This window comes from Elephas maximus, chromosome 9 (genome assembly GCF_024166365.1).
Source record: "Elephas maximus indicus isolate mEleMax1 chromosome 9, mEleMax1 primary haplotype, whole genome shotgun sequence".
Classification (NCBI taxonomy): Eukaryota; Metazoa; Chordata; class Mammalia; order Proboscidea; family Elephantidae; genus Elephas; species Elephas maximus.
This window is the reverse complement of record NC_064827.1, coordinates 2,505,093-2,527,409: the sequence shown is the minus strand read 5'-3', so window position 1 is coordinate 2,527,409 and position 22,317 is coordinate 2,505,093. Positions and strand designations below refer to the sequence as shown.

At 53.8% G+C, this 22,317-nt stretch overlaps 1 protein-coding gene across 1 annotated transcript in view; it reads left to right on the top strand.

Annotated features, from left to right (window-relative positions):
- The window catches only part of NACC2 (NACC family member 2), a 40,278-nt gene extending 19,537 nt beyond the window's left edge, over positions 1–20,741 (top strand). Inside the window, exons 2-5 of the mRNA XM_049895479.1 lie at positions 11,137–11,301; positions 13,956–14,061; positions 14,594–14,691; positions 16,133–20,741. Coding sequence (XP_049751436.1) covers positions 11,137–11,301; positions 13,956–14,061; positions 14,594–14,691; positions 16,133–16,647 — 884 coding nt within the window. The 3' untranslated portion in view covers positions 16,648–20,741. The remainder of the gene's footprint in view (positions 1–11,136; positions 11,302–13,955; positions 14,062–14,593; positions 14,692–16,132) is intronic.
- Positions 20,742–22,317: the final 1,576 nt, after the last annotated feature.

Here is a 22,317-nt window from a genome sequence, read left to right as displayed (position 1 = left end):
CAGCTGAGCGGGTGAAGGTGGCTCAGTGAGAGGCCGCTGGCTGCATGGAACAAGCTCCTGTGTTTGCTAATAACGTGCTTAGGACTTTTGCCGCTGTGTTCATGACGGTGATTGCTCTGTGAGTGTCTTTGAAGGTGATCTGCCATGTTTTTATGTCAAGGATATGTGGCCTCATAAAGTGAATTAAAAATTCTTTTTTTTTTTTTTTTTACTGTAGAAGTTTGTATAAAATTGTGCTATTTCTTTTAAATGTTTGAAGTATTCATAGGTAAAGCCATGTGGGTCTAGAGTTCTTTGTAGGAAGGTATTTAGCTGCATTTCCTTTAACTCTAGGACAGATTCATGTTTTCTGTTTCTTCTTGTGTCAGTTTTGGTAAGTTGTACTTTTCTAGAAGTTTGTCTGCCTCATCTAATTTTCAGATTTATTGGCATGAAATTGTTGGTAATAAATACCCTTTTATGATCGTCTTAATGTCTTTAGCAAGGGTTGGCAAACTATGACCAGTGGGCCAAATCTACCCCATGACTGCTTTTGTTCATACAGCCCACGAACTAAGAATGGTGTTTATTATATTTTTAAAGTGTTATTTTTTTAAAAACAAAAACAAAAAAAGGATGAGTGACAGAGACCATATGTGACCCACAAAATATTTACTATTTGGTACTTTACAGTAAAAGTTTGCCCATCTTTGCTCTGTAGAAGCTATTGTGTAGTGGTCTTTTTAATTCCTATATTGTTTATTTGTGTCTTTTCTCTTTCTTGATTCAAATTTGCTGGACATTTTTTACTATATTAGTCTTTTCAAAGAATCAACCTTTGAATTTTTTAAAATGTATGAATGTATGTATTTTATTTCAATTTGTTTCTACTTTCTTTGAGTGTAATTTGCTGCTCCTTTCCTAGTTTTTGAGATGGATCTTTAGATCATTGTTTTTGGGTTTTCCCCAGTCTGGTGAGTACTGCTTTAATTCTGTCTCACACATTTTATATGTCACAGTTTCATCATCATTCAGTTAAAAATATTTTCCAATTCATTGTGATTTTTCTTTTCCCCCCCTGGGCTTTTGGATTATCTTGAAGTGTGTTGTATAGCTTAGTTTCCAAACCATTTTGGATTTTCTGGTTATTTTTATGTTAGTTTTTTGTACCTTAAATTCCCTGTGGTCATGGGATATACTCAGACTACGTCATTGCTCTGAAATTTGTTGAGACTCGCCTTATGTCCCAGCATGTGTTCTGTAGGCACTGAGAAGTTCGTATGGTCTGGCCAGTTCAGTAGTGAACTCAAGTCTTGTATGTCCTTTCAGATTTGTGTTCTCTTCTTATGTTGTGTTTTTATCTATGTTGTCACTGTGCCCATTTCTCTTTTTAGTTCTGACAGCTAGTGTGAAACTTTGATAATTGGGTGCATATGAATTTTAGGTTTGTTTTGTCTTCTTGTTGAATTGATCCTTCTTATCATTATGAGATATCCTTTATCATTAGTAATATTTCTTGCTTTAAAGTGGTGTTGGTCTGATATTAGCCTACCTACTCTAGTTTTCTTTTGTTCAGTATTCACATGCTCTGTCTTTTCCCATTTTTTACTTTCAACCTGTCTTTGTCCTTTTGATTAAGGTTGTCTCTTGGGTTTTTTTTTTTTTTTTTTAATCCAGTCTTACAAACTTTAGTTTTTAATTGGAGTATTTAGTCCTTTTGTGTTTCATGTAATTACTGATTTCTTTGGGTTTAATTTACCATCTTACTAATTATTTTCCATTTGTCTCATCGGCTCGTGTTTTTTTTTTCCACCCCCCCTCTGCTTTTGGATTAATCAAGTATTTTATTCTGTTTTTTCCCTCCATATGCTTATGTAAGTTTTTATACCATTGTTTAGGGATTAGGAATTTCTTTGTTCATCTTGACTTAAATTTTTTTTTTTAATTGAGTGCTTTGCCACTCCCCTCAAAATAGAAAGGCCGCCTTCTGTCAGTCACTTCAGCTCCACTTACCTCCTCAACCTATTACACGATTGCTCTTGTGTATTTTAATTCTATCTACATTTTAAGTTCCACTAGACATTTTTTGTTGTTTTTACATAGTTGTATTTGTATTTTTCTGAATTACTGCGCTCCCTTCTAGCTGGAATGACTTTCTTCATGTGACTTTATGTCTTTTATCAGTTTGGAAAGGTTTAGCCATTATTTACTCATCCTCTTTCTTCTCTCCCTTTGGAGGTTCCAATTACACATATATTATCTTTTCACCAAGTCCCATATATTCTGTTTTCTATCTTTTCTATTTCTTTTTTCCGGATATTTTCTGTTGAATTGTCTTCTAGTTCATGAATCATTTTATCTGCCATGTTGAATTTGTTGTTGAACCAATCTACTGGGTTATTAATTTAAACTATTATATTTCTATTGTTTGAATTTTTTATTGATTCAGTTTTTGATGAAGTTCTCCATCTTGCTAACTATATTTCTTGACCATATTAAGAGTAGTGAAATTCCATATCTATTAATGTCTGATTCGGATTATCTATGAATCTGTATCTATTGTCATTTTAAAATTTGGTTTCGATCATTTAGTTCTGTTTTCTGGCATTCCTGGTTATTTTTTGTTGATTGCCAGACATTGCTTGAAAACATTTCAGAAATTCTAAGGACCGCTACTTGAAGGAGAGTCTATGAACTGATGTTAAAAGGTCTGCAATGAGCAGGAGTTCAGTTTTTCTTAGCTCTCAAGTAGAGTCCCATGAACTCCTCGGCTAAGTCCTGGCTGGGATGTTTCTGGTTAACCCGTAGTCACAGGCTTTCAGTTGAAAGCCTGGGTGTGCCCCAGAGCTGCTCCTCCTTGGCAGACCCTGAAATTAATTTTTGTCTTTCCAATATGTGAGACAACAAATTCTAGACTTAATTTTTTTCTTTTAGTCTTTTAACATTTGCTTTAGTCTCAAAATTGTACCCAAAATGTTAATTCACAGGATCTTGACCACTCAGGTCCTGGGCAACTTTTTATGTATAAATCTAAAACTTTCATAGTTACTCTTGATCAGAGGTTAGTCTAATGTTGGTTAGTCCCTCATAACCAAAAGTGGAAGTCTATGGGGGTGTTTTCCAAGTTAAAAGTATTTATTTTTATATAGCTAAAAAAAAAAAAAAAAAAGTTTTTTTTTAGTTCATTATTTTAAAGCATGTAAAAACACCATACAGTGAAGAATGAAATTCTCCCGTGCCAGTCCCTCTACCATCCACTGTCTCTCCCAAAGGTGATCACAGCTGGTATCATATCCTAGGGGCTTCATAGCATGTGTGTGTGCATGCGTGCATATGTACTACATAAAAGGCGGTATCGAGACAGTTTTGAACCTTGCGTTTTGTTTGCTTGAAAGTATCTTGGTGGTCATTCTCAGGCACGTACAGAGCTCTGCTTGCATCTTTTCCTAGGGGCTAACGTTATTTCATGGAGTAGAACTGTGATTTGTTTAACCTGTCCCCACGCATGGATGCACAGGCTGCTTCCAGCCTCAGGCGAATCCAGCATTACCCATGTGTCTTGTGGCTGTCACTGGACATGTGTGATAAGCTTGTGGAGGAAAATAGAGCAGTAAAGTGGTGTGGTCAGATTTTCGATGAGAAAAATTGCTAGGGTTGCCGAGGGAAGGTTGGGAGGACAGTTAGGGGAGTCTCCAGGGTCAGACATAGGTGGAGGCCAGGGTGGGGTGGAGACCTATGTGGAGGCAGGGGTAGAGACCAAGGTGGAGACTTAGGTGGAGGTATCCAGGAAATAAATCAACCAAGCCAGCTGGATCCAGAGGGTGCCTCAGATCTGAGGAAGGGGACTAGCCAGGAGTTTGGGTTGGCGGTAGTAGCAGCCAGGTTTGCTTTGGACAGGGTGGGTTTGAGATAGACATGCCCAGCAGGTGGGTGGCTCTGTAGGGCCAAGGCACAGCCAGAGCAGAGTCCTGGTGCCCTGGCCATTTGCCCTGTCAGACCTAGCACTTAGCCCTCCAGACCTCCATCCTGACACCCCAAATGGATGTCTCCAGGCCTATCTCTGTGACCCGACAGACCTCCTGGTGTGCTCTCCACGTTTCGAGAGCCGCCCTGGGCTCTTCCCCTTCCCCTCCTCATCACCAAGGCAGCTCCAAGCCTGTGAGCTCAAGAGAGGTTGAACCACGTCTTTTTCCACTAACTTTCTCTCCACTGTCTCTTGAACCTCTCATGGCGCCTTGCACATGAAGGTGCGCAGACAGTACTTGGACGACTTGAGGAATGGTCTTTGGTTTTGGTGGGAGAAGGTGGAGTCCTAGCTGTCCCAGGGCACATGGATGAAGCATACAGGAAGGACCCCCTGCTCACCCTGCTTCCCAGGGGTCCTCAGGGCAGGCCCACATGTGGGCTGCTTTGCCATCCATGATGCTCCCCTCACAGCCCCTCTCCTGTTGATGATGTCCCCTCCCTGCCCTGCCCCGTCCCTCCCATCCTTGGCCCACATGCACCTGGAAAATTCCCACCTGCTCTGTTCTCCTGAAACCCAACAAGCTTGTTTTTCACATGGAGTTCTTCAAGAGTGTGGCCCTTCAGAACTGCCATGGGCTGGTTTGAGCTGGGCTGGCAGCTGCAGAAATGGGCAAGGGTGTGTGCAGGACTGCAGACCAGGTGTGCACGGGGCTGCAGATTGGGTGTGCTTTTGTGTTCGAGGTAAGCCCCATCTGGAGCTAAGCAGAAGTGGGTTGGGCAGGACTGGGCATCATTCTGGACAGGTGTGTAGCGACACCTGTTTTTCCTACTTCTGTCTGACGGTGGAGGGCAGTGGAGTCACAGTGACGCTCGGGGGTAGCAGGAAGTGATGGGGGTACCCGCCAGCACTAGCAGGGAGAATGCACAGACATGGGTGCTAGGTGCTGGCTGCTGAGGAAAGCACCGTGGCCAGATGGCAGGATCCTGGGGGCTCAGAAAAACTGAACCGTGAGAGGAAGACTAGTTTCTGGAAAGCGTTTTAGCTGCCTGGGAAGGGAGCTGGTTGAAGAGCACCGGGCTTCCCGAGGCTGTGGCGTGGTGAGCAGCAGGGCTTGGTGGGGCCAGTGCTCGACTTCCCTGATGGCATTTTCTTTTATTATTTGTTCTAAGACTTTCAACACATGTATGGATTTAGGAAGCCGCCACCCCTGTCAGGATACAGAGCAGAATGGCTCCATCACCCCAAAACTCCCTTGTGCTGCCCCCTTAGAGTCACACCCTTGCTCCTTGCACCCCTGGCAGCCAGCGATGGGTTCTGTATCACTGTAGCTAAATCTTTTAGAGAATGTCACACAAATGGAGGCTTCTTGTATGGAACTCTTTGAGACTGCCTTCTTCCACCTGGGGCCGAATTTGAGATTCATCCAGGTTGTATCTCAATAGTTTGTTCTTTTTATTGCTGAGTAATAATCCATCAGATGGATGGAGCACGGTTTGTGGATCCGTTCACCTCTTACAGGACATTGGGGTTGTTAAGTTGAACATTTGTGAAATGGAGCTGCTGTGAACTTGACTGCTAACTGAAATGCTGGTGCTTCGCACCCTCCCAGCGGCTTGTGGGAGAAAGACCTGACAATCTGGTTCTGTGAAGGTTACAGCCAAGAAAACCCTATGGAGCAGTTCTGCTCTGTCCCATGGGATCACTCTGAGTGAGAATTGACTCGGGGGCACCCAACAACAACAGATCTTTCTTGTCCAGGTTTCTGTGTGAACATTTTGGGGGATAACACCGAGACGTGGAATTGTTGGGTCGTATTTTTTTTTTTTTATGCTATGTGTACGTTTAAATCGCTCAGGAGCTGCCAAGCCATATTCAAGAACGGTTGTACCATCTTTGGAGTCTTGTCAGCTGGGCAAGCGTTCCAGTCGCTTCTCATTCTGGTCAGCACTTAGTATTGTCAGTATTTTTAAGTTTGGCCATTCTGATAGGTGCGGAGTCGTATCTCCTCACTCTTTCGATTTGCATTTTCTAATGGCTAAGGATCTTGAGTATCTTTTCACGTGCTAATTTACCACCTGTATATTCTCTCTGGTGAAGTGTTTGTTCAAATCTTTCCCCATTTATTAAATTGGTTTGTTTTCTTACCATTGAGTTTTGAGAGTTCTTTTTATATTTTAGGTACAGGTATTTAGTCAGATATGTGGTTTGCAAATATTTCTCCCCCATCTGTAGCTTTTCTTTTCTTCCTCTAAACAGAGTCTTTCACATGACAGAAATTCTAAATTTTGATGAAATCCACTTTGTCAGTTATTTCTTTTATGGATCTTGCAGTTTGTGTCATGGCCAAGCTTTTAGCTTTAACCCAAGGTCACGAAGATTTTCTTCTGTTTTCTTCTAGGACTTTTGTAGTTTCGTGTTGACATTTATTGGGGTTGGTTTTGTTTGCATTTAGATGACCAATTTAATTGTTCAAGCACCATTTGTTAAAAAGATCATCCTTTTATGCACCTTTGTCAGAAGTTAGTTGGCCACATTTTTGAGGGTGCTTTTCTAGACCCTCTGTTCTGTTCCGTGAATCTACGCATCTATCCATCTACCAGTACCACACCCTCTGGATTACTGTACCTTTACATCCATTGCCACTGAGTCAATTCCAACTCATAGCGACCCTGTAGGGCAGAGTGGAACTGCCGCATAGGGTTTCCAAGGCTATAATCTTTACAGAAGTAGACTGTCACATCTTCTTCCCATGGAGCGACTGGTGAGTTCAAACCTCCAACCTTTCGCTTAGTAGCTGAGCGCTTAACCACCGCGCCACCAGGGCGCCTTCTGTGCCTTTCAAGCAAGTCTTAAAATCCAGTAGTATGGTTCAGCATTTTTCTTTAAATTTCGTTTTAAGTTGTATTTTCCTGTGTAATTAAGAACTTCTTGTTAGTGGTGGGTGAGTCGATTCCAACTTATGGCGACCTCGTGTGTGCACAGCTCCACAGGGTGTTCAAGGCTGTGACCTCAGGGTTCATACAGTTTTTCTGCCATTTTAACAAATGTTATGAGTTTTATAAGAGGGTGTCGCCTTCTCCCTCCCTGTCCTGCCCTCCCTGCTCAACCTCAGCAGGGGCCTTCCGCCACCATAACAGAGCGGCATGGTCACCTACCAGGAGCTGCTCACCTTGGAGGTGTGTTATGTGGGGGAAAACCTGGGCATGCCCTGGCCAGGGCTCCTGACCCACGGGTGGTTGGTCCAAGGGTAGTGGCACTGTCCCTGTGTCTCTGGTGGTGTCACTTGGGTAGGTCATCTCTCATGACCTCAGTGGTCCCCTAGGACCAGGCCCCAGGGGCTGTCCCAGGCTGGAAACATTTGATGCAACTGGGGACAGGAAGGAAACCCTGGCGGCCCAGTGGTTAAGAGCTACAGCTGGTAACCAAGAGGTCGGCGGTTCGAGTCCACCAGGCACTTCCTGGATACCCTACGGGGCAGTTCTGCTCCATCCTATAGGGTTGCTGTGAGTCAGAATTAACTTGATGGCAAAGGGTTGTTTCGGGGTTTTGGGGACAGGGACAGGCTTCATCATTTGGGAATTCCTGAAGTGACCATGGGTAGGGGTCTTGGTGTATTTTCCTCTGAGGAAGGGTCTGGAGCTTTGGTCAGATTCTGAGTCAGTGACCCAGAGGAGGTCAAGGTCAAGGCCAAGGCGACCCTCTCAGCCACCCACTCAGCTCATCGTTTGACTCATGAGCCACCGCAACCAGGAAGCAGCAGGGCCTCGGAGGCATAGCTGGGCTTCATTCTCAACCCCAAAGTGGTGAGCCGTGGTGGGGGGACACCAGGGTGCCCAAGATGACCTGCCGTGAGTCTGCTCTGACCCGTGTAACCTGAGGGAAACTCCTTGCCAGCCCTTGGTTTGCCCAGCTTAGCTCCTGTCCCAGGTCATTCCATCATGACCTCGGCAATCCCGACTCTCCTTTCCTGGGCTGAGAACGATGACTCACTGCAGAAAACACGATTCGCCTTTACGGAGCTTTTCTCCAAATCTCATGGCGCCAAAATATCTGGCAATCCTGGAAACCAAGGTTGTGTGGCTGGTTAAAAGCTTAGCCATCGATGTGATGGCAGCAGGCCCCCCACAGCAGCCAGTCCAGGTGTGCAGGAGGGCCCAGGCCCCTGGGTACCCGAGATGCAGATGCAGGAGGGCCTTGGTAACGAGGGGCCTTCCTGCTGCCTTGGAATCACGTCCTGGTCCTGACGCTTGTCCTGAGCGACCTGTCCAAAGACCACCAGGGACTAAGGAGGCCCCCGGCACTGTCTCACAGTGCAGCCCTCCCTGAGTCAGCTCTGGGGGTGATCTGAGCGTGTGCGGCATGTAGGGGGGTGATTTGGGGCCTATTTCTGTTTCTTGGGCTGAGGAAGGGGTGGGTGCGCAGAGACGCCTGGAGCACCTTCCCAGATGAGCTACAACTCAGTGGAGTATTTTTAGCCGCACATCCAGCACATGGCAGAGCAGAAATAGCAGATTTTTTCGGTTGTTCTGGATCCCATGTCTCTGGGTGCTGGGGAGGGGCGGGGCGGGGGATGGGGGGGCAATACAAACAACTTGTGCTGTTTAGAAGAACCTCCCCAGACGAGGTGGTTGTGGATGGGGGTGCTCCCTGTTGGTGACACTCTCTGTAAATGCCAGCCCCATAGAGGGCAGCTCCTCTGCGTGTGTAATCGCCGGCTGTGTGGGGAGGGGCGGTAATTATGTTTTAAAATATCATCCTGATTGTTTTTCCTGTGTTCCCTGAGCCCCTGGGTAATTCCAGGTTGTGGAGCTCCCCCACTGCTCGTCTGTCCCCTCCACACTTTCCAAACAGGCCTGATGGGAGTGCCAGCCCCCCACCCCACCCCCACCAGCACGGCCAGGGTGGGAGCACTGCACTCACCTGAGCGGTCTCTGGCCTTCAGCTTGGCTCCCTTCTGACCCATGCTGCAGCCTCTGCTCAGCCGCTAACCGAAAGTTCAGCAGCTGGAACCCACCCAGACCTGGTGATCTGCTCCCGTAAAGATCACAGCCTAATGAGCCCTTTGGGGCAGTTCTGCTCTGTCATGTGGGGTCACTGTGAGTTGAAATTGACTCGGACAAACAACTTTTGAAAGCTCCCCTCCTGCCCTTGAGCCCTGGACAGTCACCTGGGATGGCACAGGGGGGCGCCATGATCCTTGATGAGCTGCTTCACAAACTGGCGATGCGATCCCAGAACATCTTGGTGCAGGGTGGGAGGGCAGGCTGTCCCCCACTCAGGGCCCTTCCCTGGACCTGTAGGTCCTGAGCACAGGGAGTTGGGGCCAACTCTGGGGAGCTGGGGAGCTGGCTGGAGCTGCAGGTGGTCTCTGCTCCCCTGGTTCCCTGCCATGTGGTCTCTTGCTGTGGTTTATGGAATGCTGACCCCATAGGGTCTGACTGACCCCTCACCCCACGGGGGTTCAGTGCAGAGATAACTTGGAGTAATTCATGCTCTCCAGGTCTGAGAGGTAGGGAGAGCCCCTCCCCATGAGACCCCTCTGTAGCAGTCCCCATATGGCTTCTCCAAGTCCTTGTCCCTGCCCCAGCCATGCCCCCCCCCCACTCCCAGACTTTGGAGTGAACCTCAGACCCCCTTTGCTTAGGCATCTGCCTGTGAAACCCAAAAGGAGGGGTCACGGTGTGGGTGGCGACATGGGGATGGCCAGCCTGAGTAACCAGACGCACCTGCCTCTGGCCGTCTTGGGGCGGCGAGCCTCCCAGGCAGGACCTGCGCCTGAGCCACCTGCCCTGCACCTGTGGAACGAGCTCAGCTATCTCGGTGTTGGAAGGTTCTACAAGCTGTCCTCCATCCCAGGAACTTCTGGTCCCACTAAAATGCTGACAGTGCCACAGGCCAGGCCAGCCAGACCCACCCCAAGTGGCCTCAATAGCCCGGGGGCTTTTCCGGCACCTGGACCTCCAGACAGCACCCCGGCTGTGATCCATATGGGTCAGGGAGGACGGTTCTGCTGCTCAGCCTGGTGTGTGTCCGTGTGTGTCCTAGAGGTGACCACCGCAGAGCAGGTGCAGTTTCCTAGCGACCGCAGCGGGCTGGGGAGCGGCCCTGGTTCCAAAGACGGTGACTGGGCTCTCCCAAAGCTGGGGACCCGGGGTGGGGTGTCTCTGCCGTTGTGTGGGCCCGGAGGACTGTGCACGCGTCGCCAGGTATGTCTACAGGTATGCCATGCGGAGTGCTAGACTGGCGGTGGAGGTGTGTCCAAGAACCAGGGAGGCGGTGCCACAGGGGAGGGGCCTGAGGGGTCTGGGGTGAGGAATGGAGGGGCTGGTTCTCCCGCCCCTGAAAGCCTCCCCATGGAGGCTGGTACCCACTGGCCTGGTACCCGCCTGGGCTGGGAGCTCCCTGAGGCCAGGGTGCGTGGCCTGCTTAGCAAATGGACATTAGGCAAGCGGTTGCATCCCTTGCCCCCTGGCACTGGAGGAGCTGCAGGGACCCTGAGAGGGCCCGGGTGAGGCAGGGTCAGGGTCAGGAAGCTGGGGGGCACCTGGCCAGCAAGGTGGCCTAACCACAAGCGTGCCAGCAGGGAGCCCTGCTGTTGGGCACCCCTTCCTGTCCCACTGCAAGTTCTGAGCATGTTGTCTCCCCGATCCCTAGCAGTGGTCTGTCTGAATGTTCTAGATGGGAGACACCCACAGGAGACATCGTTTGCCTGTCTTATCTACCACTGACTGCTCTGTCCACTGACAGACACCTTCTGGGCTCTTCTGCTTGTGGCCACCATGGCAGAGGGGCTGTGTCCTCACTGGGTGGCCAGTCTTGTGTGTCCCCTCATCGTGAAATGGGCCTCTGAGGAGATAGGCTGGGGAGGGGCAGGCCTGAGGGGGTCACTGGTCTGGGTGGCTGCAGAGGCCCTGCCTGCCTGCCAAGTGGCTCCTGGAGCCGGCCCCCACCCCTGCCCTGGGCACATGCCGCACCCTCTGTCACTTCCTGAGCCCGAGCCTGCTGGTCTCTGCCTGATGGACACCACTCGGGAGCTGTCTGGGACAGGCACCACTCACCTCAGTCTCACCCCCGACCCCACTCTGCAGGGAGGGGTGTGGAACAGGCCTGACCCGGCTCTGGCGTACGGTACGGGGCTCCAGGCCGTGTGGTCTGCACCCCTTCACCCTGGACCGGCTCTGTACCCACAGTACAAGAGAAGCCGGAGCCGGTGCCGCTGGAGAGCCGCTCCTGCGTCCTCATCCGCCGCGACCTGGTGGCCCTGCCTGCCAGCCTCATCAGCCAGATCGGGTACCGCTGCCACCCCAAGCTCTACTCGGAGGGGGACCCTGGCGAGAAGCTGGAGCTGGTGGCAGGTAAACCCCCACCATCTACTGTATGCAAATGTCCTCCCTTCCTTCTTTCCTCGCTGAACAACGTGCTCATCACCAATCAGTCAAGAGAGAGACGTCTCAGGTCTCCTCTCATTTCCTCTTGGAAGAATGTGTCATTAAGGGCAGTTGTTCAATTGAATTAATTTTGCATTTTAATTGAATCCCCTGGGTGGGGCGCCCCGATTGGGACTCCAAAATCATGACGATGTTGTAATTTAGGTCACAGAGAAAAGCGGGCTGTGTGTGTTTCACTGGTGCCCCCTCTGAGCCCCCAAAATGCACCCTTTGTGCGTATGTTCGAGGTTCCTAGTAGTGGCTCACAGTCCTTCTGGAGGAGACACCTACAGTCTGGACCAAATGCCCATTAGGACCATGTGCCTTTGTCAGGACATTTGTCCTTCCAGCGCTGGGATTTGTTCTGTCCTCAGCTACTTGTAGGTTTTAAGGCTTTTCAATGAAGAGATGAAAACACATGGCCTTGTCACTTGTGTGTGGGTACGAGCCGTTGCCAGCAATCTCTTCCCTCCATGCCCCGTGTGAGTCTCAGACATGGGCTGGGCAGGCCCGTGGGCACTCTCTGCCCCACAGGGCACCCCCAAGCATCTAGACCTGTAGCTGGTCCCTCAGCCCGGTGTGGTCAGGCAGCATTTGACTTTCCCTGTAAGCTAGAATGTTCTAAAATGTTCTCTTCTGTAAATAACACTTGTGGCATGGATGTCCCAGTGAGATCCGTGCCAGCCAGCAGGGCATCTGGCGTTCTAAAGGGGAGCCGCTCCTTAGATTGCATGTGGGGATCTAGGGTTGTTTGGCCAGTGGGCTGTGATGAACGGGGTCCCAGGAGATCCTGGGGCTGGGGGCAGGGTTGCCCAGTGCCCGCTAGGTGGCCGTGGTCCCAGGCTAAGCCTTGGAGAAGTGGTGTGCCTACGGCCTGTAACCTCTCAGCAGTATCCTGTCTGGGGTTAGGGAGGAGGAGGAAGGCTAGAGTGCCTTCCACCCTACCCCAGAGCTGACTGTCAGTGGTCAAATGCCCGCCTTGGCCCCAGGCCCACGCTAAGCCTCATTTTACAGATCTCTCTACCAGGGGGTCTGCGTGGCTCCTGCAGTGCAGGGTGGCCTGCCCTCACTGTGGGCCTGTGGGGCTGGGTAGAGGCGGGGCCTCAGGGACCCTGGGCACAGCATGGCAGAGGCTGTACAGCTGCCGGCAGGGGAGGCTGAGAGGCCAGCTCTGGGAATGAGAGGGTGCAGCCGGTGGGTGGAGATAGGTCTGCTGCATGGAGTCTGCGCCTGCCCCTGGGAGGGGGTGGGGTGGGAACATTAGGATAGGGGTACTGAGGCAGGCGGCGGGGGGAAACGCTTTGGGGGTGTAGGGACTGGGCTGGGCTGGAGGGGTCCAGGCAGGTGGGAGGAGGAGTTGTGGTTGGGGGGTGGTAAGAGAGAGCTGACTGTCCCCAGGGAAGCTCTGCGGCCCGGCCAGGGGAGGAGGCGAGGGGTGCAGGAAGCTGAGCAGAAACGTGTGGACACGTGCCCCTTCAGGGTGTGGAGTCAACGGTCCTTGAGATGGGCCATACCCAGAACAGGTCCTGCGGGAGCTGAGAAGGTGCTCTGAGGCCCGGGTGACAGTCTTTATGGGGCAGGGGCAACGCCAGCCCTTCAGGCCACCAAGCCGAGGGTCCAGCAAGAGGGGTTCGTGTCTTCCTTCCACCCTGACCCCAAAGAAAGGAGCCCTAGTTGCTCTTTTCCTTGATATTAAGACACAATATGTGCTGTGTGAAACAGACTGCGAAGTGCGGTACCAGTAAGAGTGCGGAAACCCCTAGAGCCCCCTCAGCCTGGAGAGCATCTCCTGTGTTTCCACATTTTCCACGTTTTACAAAAGCGGGCTGCACCCTCCTGACTCCCACCCCGTGTGGCCCTGGGTCCAGTGCAGACAGGGCCCACCGCCATTGTTCCTGGCCGCAGAGCTCCCCCGTTGTTCCTGGAGGCAGAGCTCCCCCACCATTGTTCCTGGCAGCAGAGCCCCACCTGTTATTCCTGGGGGCAGACAGAGCTCCCCCACTGTTGTTCCTGGGAGTAGACAGAGCCCCCCCGCCGCCCCGCCACCACATTGTTCCTGGGGCCAGGGTGTGCAGTTGATTTGGTTACCTCGCCCTGGAATGGCCCCAGTATGGCTCTAGGATCCTGACCACACCCTCCGCCCTGTGCTGGGGATCCCAATGTAGCAAAGAGGGAGCTGGATCCGGTGACATCAGCCTGACCCTAACCCTGACCCTGACCCTTGGGGTGACCAGTCATTCGCCCCATCGCTGCTCCAGGCTCTGGCAGGTTGGAGGGGTGGCGAGGCAGACCCAGGCCCCCGGGAGAATTGCTGAGGCTTTGGATCTTGTTCCCATGGAAGGGGGTGAGGCAGGGTCGCCGGGTCCTCGTGGCAGGTCTTTGCAGTGTACGTGGCATTGAGGTGGGTGGCCACGGCCTCCCCACGCCCTGCTGAACCCCCACAGACCCTCAGGTGGAGTGGTCCGGGGCTTGGGGAGGGTGGCCTTGGCTGGGGCATGTCCTGGGGACCCAGCGAGGTGGGGGGTGAGGTTGCAGGGTCCGGGGGCGGGGCTGAGGGTGTCCCTTGTCCCTGCTGGCTGCAGGCTCCGGGGTGTACATCACGCGGGGCCAGCTGATGAATTGCCACCTGTGCGCGGGGGTGAAACACAAGGTCCTGCTGCGGAGGCTCCTGGCCACCTTCTTTGACAGGTGAGTCCGGGGAGCGTGGGAGGTGGCCGGCCCCAGAGGTACCACACTTCCCTGACTGTGTGGCAGTTTGCGGGGACTGAGCTGTATGTAGCCTGGGCTGCTCGCCCCTCCTCCCCCCGCCCCAGAGCAAGCCTCCGAGGTGCAGGTGGGGAGGGCTGACTTTGCTAACATTTTTCAAAGAGCTTGTGGTTGCCCCAGCCCATTTTCCTGCATGGCGTGTCCTACACAGGGGTCCACCGAGCCCCCCCAGGCTGGGGGTTCCTGGCAGGGTGGGGCTCCGGGCAAACCCTTGTGTTCAGCCCCCACGGCCTCGTGGCCTGCTCAGCCAGGGAGGGCCTTCGCTCTTCTGCCGCTCAGAGAGGGGCTTGCTCCTGCCCCTCGCCATGGGCCCCAGGACATCCAAACCAGAAGAAGGGCCTTCCTGCAGGGGGCGGGGGGCTTCAATGTGCAGGGCAAGAATGCCCCTTCCTGCCGGCCACCAGGGCCCAGCCTGCATGGCCACCGCCTCAGTCTCCCTCTCTGTCCCCACCAGGAACACGCTGGCCAACAGCTGCGGCACCGGCATCCGCTCCTCCACCAGCGACCCCAGCCGCAAGCCTCTCGACAGCCGTGTCCTGAATGCTGTGAAACGTAAGGGCCCAGTCCTGGGGCCGGGGTCTCAGGGGTCGGGGTCTCAGGCTCTCCACAGCCCCTCCCGTGTCACACCAGGGAGCACTCAAGCCGGGTTTGAGGGGACGAGAGAGAAAAGAGCAGCTCTCAAAATCCAGGTCTCGAGGTGTTAATGTTTTTGGTAGGTTTCCAAGCATGATGAATTCAGCTGTGAAACTATTTTAATATGTGAAATAGATCTAATTTTCCTTTTTGAACAAACCCCTTATTTACATTTTGAGGTTATTTTGAGCCTTTGCCATCTGCTCGGCCACTCTGCCTCCCGCTCCTGGGCGCGTGGGGGCGGAACGTCCATCTCCGTGGCAGACCGCTGCCTCGGGCCCCCAGATGTGGACGAAGCAGGACCGTGTCGTCGCAGGCCCAGCTGGCCAGTGCATGTCCCCTGTGGCCATTGGGACACGAGATGCTATCTTACTTTCTTGCTTGCTTAAGAACTTCACTTATAAGTTCTAACTCTGTGTTCTAGCAGTGAGGGGAGTTGTGTGGTTGTTAATTACAGGCCTGCATGCTGGGTGGCGGTGGTGGGAGGCTGAATGTGGCGGGGCTCACTGGGGCGCGGGGCTCACTGCAGGGCGTGTGTCCCAGGAATCCAGGAATTGACGGTGTCAAGACCGGGCTCTGGCCTGTGGCTCCTGGTGGAGAAAGATGGGGTTTGATTAATGGTGCTGGCCTCAGTGGCCTTCATTTGTGGCTCTTCCCCTGGGCTGGGGCCTGGGCCGAGTAGAGGCCTTGACCGTCCTCATCGCCCCCGTGAGGAAGCGCTTGTGATCACACCCAATTTGCAGATAGACATGGATGGCAGCCTGGCCCCCACAGCTGGCAGCAGGGCTCCACCTTGCCTCCCCACTCTGGGCCCCCAGATCCACCCAGGAGGTGGGCGGAACGGTAGGACAGAGTGATTAAGGGAGGCCCAGCGTGTCAAGGCCTGTTCAGCCAGTGGTCGGGGGCAGCCTGAAGCCCTGCCACATCAGAGCCTTGACCTGGAATGTCTGCCCTGACCTCAGAGCCCTCATGTAGAGACCTTCTCAAAGGAAAGTGGGGTCTCAGGGCCCCGGGCATCAGGGGGCTGGCAGAACCTCGAACCTCTGGCCAAGTGGCTACAGCCAGGCAAGTCCCATGCCTGTGAGGATTAGGATGGGGGGTGGTCCTAAGAGGTCCCTGGTCCCCACTAGCCCTGAGAGTGGACACTTCAGCTCATGAACCGTCCTACCCCAAGCTTGCCCGGGCATCATGGCTCTGTGGCCTCTGAACCCTGGCAGCCTTTGGGAGGTGGTGGGACCAGCAGTCATGGCATTCCTGTTGGGCAGGCTGGGCCTGGGGAGGCAAGTACCTTTGTTCAAGGTCACGGGTGGGCCCTGGGGTCGGGCTGGCACTCAGGCCTGTGGCCGCCCTCTTGTTGCAGTGTACTGCCAGAACTTCGCCCCAAGCTTCAAGGAGAGTGAGATGAACGTGATTGCTGCCGACATGTGCACCAACGCCCGCCGCGTCCGCAAGCGTTGGCTGCCCAAGATCAAGTCCATGCTGCCCGAGGGCGTGGAGATGTACCGCACGGTCATGGGCTCCTCGGCTGCCAGTGTGTCCCTCGACCCCGACTTCCAGCCCACCGCCGCTGCTGCCCAGGTGTTCGAGCAGCGCATCTTCGCAGAACGCCGGGGCGACGCAGCTGCCATCGTGGCTCTGAGAACGGACACCGTGAATGTAGACCTGGGTGCTGCCGCCACCGCCAACCCCGCCTTCGAGGCCGGCGAGGAGGCCGATGGGGCTGGCTCAGTCATCCAGGAGGTGGCTGCATCTGAGCCACTGCCCGCCGATGGCCAGAGCCCTCCCCAGCCCTTCGAGCAGGGCAGTGCCAGCTCCAGCCGGCCCGAGACGCCGGCTCGGAGACCGGAGGTGGGCAGCTACCCTGGGACTTTGTAAGAGCGAGCGAGCGAGTGAGCGAGTGGAGGAAGGTGTGGCCGCGGACCGTAGGGGTCTCAGCACTAGAGCTGCTTGCATGCATTACTAATACAGACCAGTGTGGCCAGCCACCCCCACTGAACTGCTACTGTTGCCTGAAAACAATGTGACTTTATTCTGCTTGTATCGAAAACTTATGAAGGAAACTATTGCATTCGTTATACTGTAAGCGATTAGGTCACTGGCGACCTAGTTGCAAGAAGGTCCCAGGGCTCCTTTTGATATTCCCCAGGTTAGTCTCCAAGTGGTAGCTTTTCCTCCCCTGGGGGTGGGGCCCTGGTACCCAGCCCTGCCCTCCTCCCCTCCCTCCCTTCTTGCCCTTCTGCCCAGGAAGACGAAGCCAGCTGCCACCAGCAGCCTGTGGTATGGGGGGACGTCCATCATGTGACCCTCCATTCCTTACCCATGGAGACCCCAGCTGCTCCTCTGGGGCCGTGGGGCTGGGCTGGGCCTTCAGGGGACAAACTCCTCTTGTTTTTCTTTTTTTTCTGAGATCCTGGGGGTCAGGCCCACCCAGGTCCACTGCACACGTGTGTATGTGTGAGCACGTGTGTGTGCACGCATGTTCGTGCAGGGAACGGTGTGGACGGACAGCAGCAGGGGTGTTGTGAGTCCCTGTGGTGAGGAAGGGTCCTTGGCTGCTCCTTGTCCCCCCTGCCCCATGCTGTGTCCCCGTTCAGCCTGGTCCCCCTGAGCCACCCAGGGACAAGCTGCCCACTGTCCTGGGCTGGGGGCATCTGTGCTCTTCAGGGGAGGGGTGCTCTAGCAGCAGCCCGCTGCCTCCTCTGCCACGTAGGGATTCTGCCTATTTGGTTTTTGTTTTTATTTTAATTGAGGTCTGTTTCATATGTTTTGGACCCAAAAGAGCAAAAATTGAGGAGGAATGGGTGTCCCTGCCCCCAGCCCCTTGTGCTTGGGGGCGGTCATCTGTGGTGGTCAGGGGACATTCCCCTGCCCTGTCACCCCAAGCTGGGTCCCACTCACCTCCCACCAGGGGCAGAGGGGACCTTGGGTGGGGGCAACTTCTGGGGCCAGGCCCTGCCAGGCGGGAAGCACAGCCTGGGCTTGGCCGGGGGCTGCCTTGGGGCCCCTCTTACACGTGCCTTGGGGCACCACCCTCCCTGATGGTGCTGAGGCTGTGATGGGAGGTGGTGGGCACGGGCACCCAGACAACTAGGAGGGGGGCCCGGAGCAGGGTAGGGGGCAGTGAGGAAGGGCCCCAGGAGGCTGACCTGCCCCTTTGAGAGTCAGTCTCTCTTTTGGGCTGGGCGTAGATGCACAGGGCTTGAAGGGCTGTGGCTGCCTGGCTGGGGACTCCCAGGCAGGGCCATCTGCTGCTTCCTCCCAGCCCTTGGCACCCTGTCCCTCCATTGCTGAGTGGACCACCCTCTGTCCTTCTGTCCGTCCGTTGCTCTGACCCCACGGGCTCCCATCCTTTCTGCCCACAGCCCTCTCCCTCCCCCTGCCCACCAAACGCTGAGGCCCTCCCTCAACTGGAGGGTCGGGGGCTTGGCCCTGCCACAGGGGCTTGGTGAGGGGACAGATAGAGGGCTTTTGGACCTTCTCTGGCTCTTCAGCCATGCTCCCCTCCCTCCGGGGAGAGGTGGTATGGAGGAAGGCTCCTTCCTGACTGAGCTCTCCGCTCTTGGACCTCCTCTAGCTGGGCCAAGCACATGCCTGCCTTCCAGAAAGATCTGGTAGTTCCAGAAAGAGGATTGGAATAGAGGCAGACAGTGTGGGTACTTATCTCGCCCTTCCACCCACTCCCCAGCCAAGCCCAGCAGGCCCAGGCCCTACGTCTCCCTAAGCGTGGCTGCAGGGAGCAAGCAGGCTTCCGCTGTGGCTGACACCCCTGGTCCCAGGGGCCCCTGCCTCCTCCTGCCAAGGAACCAACCAGGGGCCAGGATGGGTCTTCCTGGAGTTGGGAGGGGCCTTGGGTGCGTCTCCACTCTCCTGTGACCATGGGCAGTGGAGGTGACAGTGGCATGAAGCCACACCACCTCCCTCTGGAGGTTTCCTTCATCTGCTCCCCCCCCTCCCCAATTTGCACTTTAGTTTGACCATCACTGGGGACGTTTGGGAGATGGGCTGCCTGTCGTGGCTGTTGACTGAAGGGCTGTCTCTCCTCCACTCCAAAGTGGGTACACCTCTGGTCCCTGTGGCCTGGGCAGGAGGGCCCCGCGGCCGGGGCTGTGGCCGCACAGACAGGATGCCTGGCTCAGGCTAGCACAATGCCCCGAGACCTCTGTCCCTGAATCGTGTCTAGCCGCCATCTGTTTTGTTGTTCTGGGTAAGGAAGGCAAGAGCTGTGGGTAAAGCTGAAAAGATACTGCTACTCATTAATGTGAATGGTTTGTGCTCCCCGAGCCCTGGGCGGGCCGGGCTGAGCGTTTTGCACTAACGTGCCCCGCGGACGGACATGGGTCGTGAGCACCTGCAGACGCACGTGGCTGATGATTGTACCTGCGCTGGGCTCCCTCCACGTCCTGAATGTACCGCGCGCGGGCGGGCGGCGGTGGGCCGGCTCAGAAGGGCCTTCCAGAGTGCCTTAGCATATTTTGACCATTTTTCCCAAGGAAACCCAATTCCGGACCCGGACCCTCCCCTCCTTTGTTTACAAGATGACCAGTTCCAGAGCTGGGGCTGCCCTGTCCCGTGAGGTGACCCTGGCTCACCCAGACCCTGTAGCCCGAGAGACGAGCCACTCAGTATTTATGATGTGTCTGCACCTTATCCCTAAGCCTGACTTTAGCAATACGCATATCATATATAGAGTCTATTATAGAGCTAAGTTACAGCAGCGCCTTTTTGGGAGGAGAGAGGACAGGACTGCAGCGGAGCCGGCGCGGAGCCGGGGTGGCGGGTGGCTGCGAGGGAGCCAGCAGCCAGCCGCTCCTGCCCTCTCCTGCCCTCCCCGGAGGGGGGACGTGGCGGAGGAGGCAGCTGGGGCAGAGTGCAAAAAGTCCAGAGAAGGGACAGGAGATGTGGCAGATACTGTGAGCCTGGCGGCCCGCCTGGCCGGCGCCTGGTACTTGAATTCTGTCTTGTTCTGCACTGTGTCTGGTCTCACCCAGAGTTCTCTGTGGTTGCTCACCTTCACATTTGGTTGTTTGTCTCATTTTGCCCTGAATGTGGGTGAAGCCGTGGATGAGAGGCCGAGAAGGAGACGGGCCTGTGGAGGGCTGTGTGAGTGTCTAAGCAGACCCTCAGCACCGTCTCGGGGGGGTTCCCCATGTGGGACAGCTGCCTGGCTGGGGCTTGAGGAAGTAAGAGCTAGCTGTCTGGTTTTCTTTGTCCTCCGTGGAGGCTCATTCAGTGTTTGTGTTTAGAGCTGGGAGGAGGTGGCAGAAGTGGAATTGCGGGTCTTGCGATGGGCAGGGTGGCAACAGAACTTGTCCCCTCCATGGGGACCCCATGGCTACACCAAGATGGGGGCTGACCTAGCCCAGCCTCTCTGATGTGGCTGCCCGCGACCTCTCCCTGTTTAGCATGAGCCTAAATGGCTGGAACCTTATCTGTCTGGAGCAGACTGGCCCAGCACTACCCCTCAGCTGTTTTCTGCTTGGGTTCCCCGCAGACAGGTTATTTTTATGGAAATATCCTGCTGCAAGCGGAAAAAGGCCTATGGCCCATTAACCAACTGAGAACTCCGAGGGAACCTCTGCCTCTGCCAGCGGTAAATCCCGAACGCGAGATGGAGCATTCGCAGTTGTCTCGAGCTTTAACTACTCTTCCAGAGGGTCGCCGCTGCGTAAACTCTTCATGGAGTCGGCCCCTCGACGCTGCTCCTGAGCCCGAGGTGGCCAGAGCTTGGTACCAGATGTTTCAAAAACGGCGAGGTTGCTTATTTCTGTTTGTTTGTTTGTGTTTTTGAGGAAAAAAAAAAAAAAGAAAATTTTGCAGAATCTGAGGCATTCGAATTGGACAACCTGCTTGTATTCTGATCAATTGCTTCCATGGTTAGCATTTTGCACATGGCCGTGATTTCTATGTCAAAAGAAGCCAAAACTTGCAATACTATTTTTAGCAGACAAAAAAAAAAAAAAAAAAAAGAACTAAGTATAAATATTTTTGACTTGAACATTTGGGTGGCACTTGATACAAATAGAACATTAATCCTTAGGACGGAATGTTTGGAAAAAAGAGACTTTAAAAAAGGGGATGTTGTGAGGTGTTTTTTTTTTTTTTTTTTCTTTTGGAAGTGTCTGTTAGGGGTTAAAGTAGTACTGTAACTCATGACTGTTAGTAAATAAATAAAATGAGATAAACCGTTGTGTGCTGTCTGGGAGGCCCGCAGGTACCCCTGAGCTAGGCTTCAACCACAAAAGATGCTTCCAGCCTTTTTTTAGGAGGACCCTTTGTTTTATTCTTCTGTGTCCTCGGCTTCTGTTCTGTGCTGTTACTCAGTTTACTCAGTAGAGTGAAGACTGTTACTTTTTAGCCATGGCTGACATTGTGTCAATAACTAAAACAACAGAGACATCCAAAACCATCGCAAACCCGGGCTCCAGTGTGCACCGAGCCGTTCCCAAGGGGGGACGCCATCACCCACAAAAAAGGATGTGATCTTTCGTTGTAAAGCGCTTTGTAAAATTCACATTTACAAGATAATAAAGTCAGTTCAAACCCAAGTTGCTGGCCTTAGTTTGACCACTGGGGTTTGGGGGGCGCAGGGAGATGGGACCTGGAGAAGCTGGGATGGGTTGGGCTATCAGGAGCTGGGGGACCAGGTGTCCCAGAATTCCATTGATCTTGAGGACCCAGGGCTGCTGGAGCCCATCTGGCTGTAGGGTGGGATTTGGGGCCATGTGCCCCACAAACCACCCGCCCTCACAGTGTCAGTGAGGTATTCAGGTACCTGTCAGCCAGGCCCTGCCCCGATTCTCAGGGCTGTCTCTCCCTCTGGGCCTCAAGGTCTTTGTTGTATTTTTTAGTATTTGTGAGTCGGAATTGATGGCAACAGGTTTTAAGTATTGATAGCTCTCTGGGCCTCAGTTTTGTTGTCTGCAAAGTGGGCAGCTGGGGCAGTGGTGATTCAGTGGTAAATTTTCACCTTTCACACAGGAGGCCCGGGCAGGCCCACGTACGTCGTGCGCAGTCACCACCCTTCTGGCTGCGTGTTGCTGTGATGCTGGACAGGTTTCAGCGGTGCTTCCAGACTAATGTAGACTAGGAAGAAAGGCCTGGCAACCTACTTCCAAAAAGTCAGCCAGTGAAAACCCTGTGGGTCACAACAGCCTGATCAGCAACTGATGATGGGAATGGTGCAGGACAGGGTAGCATTTCATCCGCTGTGCACAGGGTGGTCGTGAGGTGGCCTGCTCATGGTGTGCTGGCCCCTGCCCCACCTCCTGGCCAGGCCTGCCCTCTGGTGGACAGAGGGGACCCTGGGGCTAGCCGGGTCCTGACCTGGCGGTGGACTCTGCCCTTTGCTGGTGCTGCCATGAGCCCAGAAGGACACCTGGGTGGTACATCTGTGGTTGGCTCTTCATCTCTCTTAGCCCTGCAAGGGGGTCCAGGGAGCCCTGCCCCAGCACTCTTCTTCCCTTCACCTGCCACACCCGAGGGACAGGATGGCTTTGCTGGACCACTTGTTTATGGCTCCCCTGGGGTGGGTGCCCCTGCTCTGCA